Source organism: Nansenia antarctica (assembly GCF_963989245.1).
Source record: "Nansenia antarctica genome assembly, chromosome: 8".
In the NCBI taxonomy this organism is placed as follows: Eukaryota; Metazoa; Chordata; class Actinopteri; order Argentiniformes; family Microstomatidae; genus Nansenia; species Nansenia antarctica.
Window position 1 is genome coordinate 401270 of NC_137678.1, and position 6231 is coordinate 407500.

A 6231-nucleotide genomic window follows, 5' to 3' on the forward strand; every position below is an offset into this window, starting at 1 on the left:
TTACAGGTTCGTCAGACAAGTCTGAACGGTCAAAGTTTCTCTCAAAGTCCAGATCATTCATTACATCTCAGTATTTATGCCCTCAGGTACCCTCAGGTAAGGGGTCCGCCCTCGGGTGAGGTCTAGGCCAATCATTTACAAGGGGTGTGGATTTGTACATTGAGGAAGATGATGGGGGATGAAGGTTAAGGGGGAATCGACCCCCACTTTCTCCTAGAGACACAAAGGTGAAAAAGGAACACAAAGGCCACAAACTGGTTTAGTCTGGTCCTAGAGTACTGGGTCTGGGGAAACACAAAGGTCCAAAACTGCTCTAGATGGCTTAAGGCCGATTTAAAGTTCTGCGTCGAATTTACGTGCGTAGCTTACGTAGCCTACGTAAGGGGTCTCGCACTTTACACTTCTACGTAGGCCGCGCTGCAATTACACCATCACATCGCTAGGTGGCAGTGTGTTTTCTATGCCCCTGTGCTGTGCCTCTTCCGGTTAGGAACTCAACGGAGCTCAAAGCTCAAAGCGGCATAATAGCGATCTTTTTGTTGTTATGCTTGTTGTAAATAAAAGTTCTATGATGCATTGAAATGACATTAAACTAAGATAATACGATGGTTATCATAATTTTTCAAATCTTTATTAATAAGTAATTACAGAAAAAGTAAATGACATTTCTGTCATGGCTTCCGCATTTTGGCCGACGAGAGAGTCGGGATCTTGTCGGAATCATGTGCTACCAAGCGGACCAATCACAGAGCTTACGGTTGCGTAGAAACTGACGCATTCTTACATTTTTGGAGATGTGCACGTCAACCCTCTCCGTAGGCAAGGCGGGCCCACGCGGGCCGACGCAAGGCTACGGCGTCGATTTTACGCAGAAGTTTAAATCGGCCTTTAGTCCATCTAGGTGCAGGTCAGGAGAAAAGAGAGCAATCAGGTCTTTGTAATCATTTAAATGTGTCTGTTGTCTAGCCAATGTCAAGCTTCAAGTAGAGAAACTGGTTTCATTGTCTACTAGGCTGAGGTCGTCAATGTTGGTTCTGCCCTTGTGAATTCAGTCAGGTGAAAGAATATTCTTATGTATAAAATGTCTTAGGCAATATTATTCCATCCCAATAGCCATCATATATATATATATATATATACTGTATATATATATGATGTGAAGCTAAAGCTAAATTTGGCCCCATTATTCAGATACCCACAGGCCCTTGTGCTCTCACACACTCTCACACACTCTCACACACTCTCACACACTCTCACACACTCTCACACACTCTCACACACTCTCACACGCTCCCTGGCAGGGTGTGTTCCTGCCCAAGCCAAGACGTCCATAATGTGATTGTAGATCTGCAGCAGAGCAGCCCGGGGCCCTGCGGTCTCTCCCTGTCTGAGCCCAGGGTGATTAGTGAGAGTCTTTTAGTGATTTAATTGGCTTACGGAATGAGAAAAGAGTCTTGATGATGTCATGGCAGCCGACTCTGCCTCTTCACTCTGGGACAAACCAGGACGTCAGCGCTGGGATGTGACAAACAGGACGTCAGCGCTGGGATGTGACGTGATAGTTCCTTTTATTACTCTCATCTGTCACAGGCTGCACCTCCATGACACTCGCCACAAGCTTTGTTTTAATTGTTGCATCAGGGAAGCAGGGTGGTAGTCAGACCAGGACATGCGGGTTAATAAGAAGATAATGGTGAGCTTGGGGGGTAATTTTAAACAAACTATGGACGTCATTCTGCCATGCCGCATTAAAACAGGAATGGACATCATTAGTGATATTATTTTGTATAGCCTTGAGTAGAAACACCCCAGAATCTCTTTTAAGAATCCATTTTGTAACGTTTCCACAATATATTTTCCATTTCATTTCACTGTTGTCTCAGTGCTACACACTCTGCTCCACATCAGGTTTCATTACAGACATAAAAGCAGCTAATAACATAATGTTTCCCCACCAGATCGCGATCATGGTCTCAAATGAATCACAGACACTTAGGCGCCTGCATTAGCACCAATCATTAAAGCACTGATTAGCAAATCCTCTTCATCTAAGAGAAAAACGGCCTACGGAAATAAAGACAGTAAGATATCCATGTGATATTTGTCCCTATTGTTTACTGCAGCTTCTCCGAGGCAGGGAGAAACTGAACCAGTGGAATAAAAGCCCATCGGTGAGACTTTGATCTCATCTGCCTGAATATTCCCTGTGTGCAGCGCAGAGACTCAAACAGAGAAATATGTTTAACCCTTCATGTGATGGACCAAGATGCTGCCTTAACACACATCTCTGCAGGAGAAAAGCAGAAACATTTCTCAGATGATCAGTCAGGTAGACTGAGAGGTTGACTGGTGGGATGATGTTAAATGAAACATCTGGTTAACATACGTCTGTGTTGTCTGGTTCTGAGCTCTGTACGCTGGTTTCCACTTGGTTTGCTTCCTATGTTACAGACCATCTGTCTGGGTCTCTTATCTATTCATGAGATACATTTACTCCGTTGCTAAGGTATATTATGCTGTAGTATGCTGTTGCTAAGGTATATTATGCTGTAGTATGCTGTTGCTAAGGTATATTATGCTGTAGTATGCTGTTGCTAGGGTATATTATGCTGTAGTATGCTGTTGCTAAGGTATATTATGCTGTAGTATGCTGTTGCTAAGGTATATTATGCTGTAGTATGCTGTTGCTAAGGTATAGTATGCTGTTGCTAAAGATTATGATTGTAAGGTAAACGTTACAAAACTGAAACCACACAATGTTGACCACCTCATGAAGCTGTATGATTAAGATTTATTTCCTTTTGAAAATATACCCATAGATTTATCATATGAAAACATTTATACAACCTTTAACATTTGTATCACAACTGGTTCACATACTGTATGTTGACACCAACATCCCTGCATTACAAAGAATTGCCCTTAATTGTAGCCTTTTTTTTTTTTTTTTTTTTTTTTTTTACAGTTAAAACATTTCAACGAAAACACAAGAATCCACCACAACTTTCAAATGCCGTCAATTAAGCAACCATAAAACCCACGGTGCCCTGGGGACGCTGAGGACTCGCCAGCTTGAAGCAATGGGTTCAAAGAAAAATCAGAGGGAGGAACTTCTACCCATAATTCAGTGAGGCTCAGATTTCTCCTGTTCCGACGGGGATATTGGCCAGTAAATCTTTCTATTGTGTCTAGTCACTGACTGTTTCTTTTATGTTATATGAGGGATTTTGCTGGCAGGAGAATCTGCACATGATTCATTACATCATAAACATGGGTTTAAACGTCGGAGGCGTTTTCCCAGTCATAACCAGTATTCTGGCTGCTAATAATTCATCAGAAGGAAAATTGTATTTTGTTTTTATGGTGGTTTAAGGTTAACCCCCATACAGGTTCTATATATCTTGTTGGTAAATGTTCCTTGAGTTGCTCTCTGTGTCCCTCTGTGCCAGTCTGGAGATCTAACAAAGGATAACCTAGTTAGAATATTTATGCAATAGGTCTCTTGGATATTGTTTTGAGATTTGAGCAAATTTGCATTGCGTACAAACATAGATAATAGTAAATTTACTCAACAGTGACAATGCTGTTGCTACAATGACAAAGGCCTTAACAAATACAAAGGCCTGGAAAACAACTTTGGACCGACCCTATTATCCTTTATGATGCCCTGTACCACAACATAGGCAATACACACACACACACACACGCACACGCACACGCACACGCACACGCACGCGCACATGCACACGCACACACACACACACACACACACACACACCTTTTATCCTGTAGCTCAGAAGGTATTAGACACAATGTACTCTAAGACGTGGTTCAGCAATGATTGCTCCGCTGTCACCTCCACCTCTCCCCCGTCACTCCCAGTGACTTACTGTCTCATAAGGTGTCCTGGCTAGTCTACCACATCATCACTCACCATCACCACCATAACACAGGCCCACGGCATCCCCGCATCACTCTCATATTGATATGTCGATTATAGTATAATATCCAGTGTACTGTATGATAACATCATTTTATATAAACACTTCCACAGTTTCATAAATCACTTTTATATTAACATGTCCACTGTAGCACTAGATCACCTTCATATCAACATTAGCCACTATATCGGTACGTCACTTTCATTTTCACAAATCCACTGTATCATAGAAACATTTTTCAATTGATATGTGTCACCATCCTATGAGATGAGGTCCCCTAACCCTAACCCTAACCCTAAGAGATGAGGTCCGTGTCAAATTAAATCATCTTCATGTTGACCCTGCGGGGGCCGCTCGTCTCGGCCACCTCTGCCGCGGTCCCGTTGGATTTGCGCGGCACATACTCGATGTCAAAGTTGCTCTTGTGCCTGCCCTTCCCCCGACTCCAGGCGAACAGGAGGAGGAAACAGAAGATCACCACGCCCAGGAAGGACAGGCAGCCCATGGCCGTGGAGATGATGATGGTCTTCAGGTCGATGGGGACGGTCATGTTGTACAGCACGGTGCCGTTGGCCCAGCTGCCGTTGGAGTCCATCAGATAGTTGGTCTTGTTGACGTAAAGCGACCTGTCGTTGATGCCCAGGTTCTTCACCGCCAGCGAGGCTGACAGGCTGGCGTTGCCTGCTGGGTTGCTAGCGACGCACACATACACGCCGCTGTCGTGCAGCTCCGCCGCCTTGATCTCCAGGGTGCCGTCTGCTTGCACTGTCACTCTGCCCGTGCTCTTGGCTGTGACGTAGCGTCTGTGTGGCGTCACCCAAGCCACCGAGGGCCTCGGCGCCCCCTCCGCCATGCAGCTTAGCCGGGCCGGCTGCCCCTCGTCGGCCAGCAGCAGTTGGGTGGTGTTGGGCCCGATCCGGGGCCTGGTGCAGGTCACGTACCTCGACACCAGCGGCTCCTTCAGATCCTGCAGGGGTTTCCCCCGGAAGCGCTCCGGGGCGCTGCATTCGGGCTGGACGTTCCCCAGCTGCAGCGAGGGCGGCTTCCGTCCGCTCAGCAGCCACAGGAGCCGACAGTCGCACACCAGCGGGTTCCCCCCTAGCAGCAGTGTCTGCAGGCTGACGGGCGAAGCGAACACGCCCCTTTCCAGGGAGTCCAGCTGGTTGTGCGACACGTCCAGGATCTGCAGCGCCCCGAGGCCCAGGAAGGCGAGGGGCTCAATGGAGGCGAGCTGCACCCCCCGCAGGTGCATCTCCTGCAGTCGTGGAAGCTGGCCTAGCACCCCCTGCTGGATGTGCTGGATGCGGCAGAAGGACAGGTTGAGGTGTGTGAGGTAGGGCAGGTTGCGCAGCGCGGGGCCGGGGAAGACAGACAGGTTGGTGTTGGTGACGGAGAGCGTGGTGAGGTTGAGGCCGTGCAGTGAGAGGGGCGGGAGCGCGTCGAGCCACGGCCAGTGGTCCATCTCCAGGTGCCGCAGCCTCGGCAGCCTCTTGAAGGAGTGGGGTTTGAGGAGGCCGATGCTCAGGTGGCGCATCCGGAGCTCCACCAGGCTGTGTAGGTGCGCCAGGGCGTCGGTCGGCACCACGGTGAGGTTGGAGCGCTCCAGGGTGAGGCTCTGGAGGCCCAGCAGGCCCGTGAAGGCCCGCTGGGAGATGAAGACCAGCTCATTGTCGCCCACCTCCAGGGATGCCAGCCGCCTCAGGTCCTGGAAGCCGTGGTCCAGCAGCACCACCAGGCGGTTGTGGCTGAGGTCCAGCCGGGTGAGGTTGCCCAGGCCTGAGAGCACCCCGGCGGGGACCAGCTGCAGGAGGTTACTGCGGAAGGTGAGCGAGCGCAGGGAGAGCTGCGAGCGGAAGGAGCCCGGCTCCACCACGCCGATCAGGTTGTCGCTCAGGTCCAGCTCCTCCAGCTGGAGGAAGGAGGAGAAGTTCTCCGGGGTGATGCTGCGCAGCTTGTTCTTGCTCAGGTCCAGCACACGTGTCTCGATGGGGATGCCCTCGGGGATGGCAGGCAGGCGCTTACGGTGGCAGCTGACCGACTTGCTCTGGGCGTTGCAGTCGCAGCGGGCGGGGCAGCCCTGGGCGGGGCTAGCGAGGAGGAGCGCCAGGGCCCCGCCCAGAAGGAGGGGGCAGTAGCTGTAGAGGGCCTGGTGCCGCATGACGTTTTACCCACACTGCCCTCCTTCACGGCAGAGCATCTGACCCATGCAGACCACCATCACGGTAGAGCCCTGCAAGACACAGGAGGGATGCATTAGAATCCACAATATTGTCTTTGCTTAAACTGTTTG

General features: G+C 49.4%; 1 protein-coding gene across 1 annotated transcript; it reads right to left on the reverse strand.

Annotated features, from left to right (window-relative positions):
• Window positions 1-4260: 4260 nt before the first annotated feature.
• lingo2b (leucine rich repeat and Ig domain containing 2b) lies at window positions 4261-6099 on the reverse strand (the record flags this gene model as incomplete). The annotated part of the gene is made up of 1 exon (XM_080537592.1): window positions 4261-6099. The coding sequence occupies one exon, from the start codon at window positions 6097-6099 to the stop codon at window positions 4261-4263; it is 1839 nt and encodes a 612-aa protein (XP_080393718.1).
• Window positions 6100-6231: the final 132 nt, after the last annotated feature.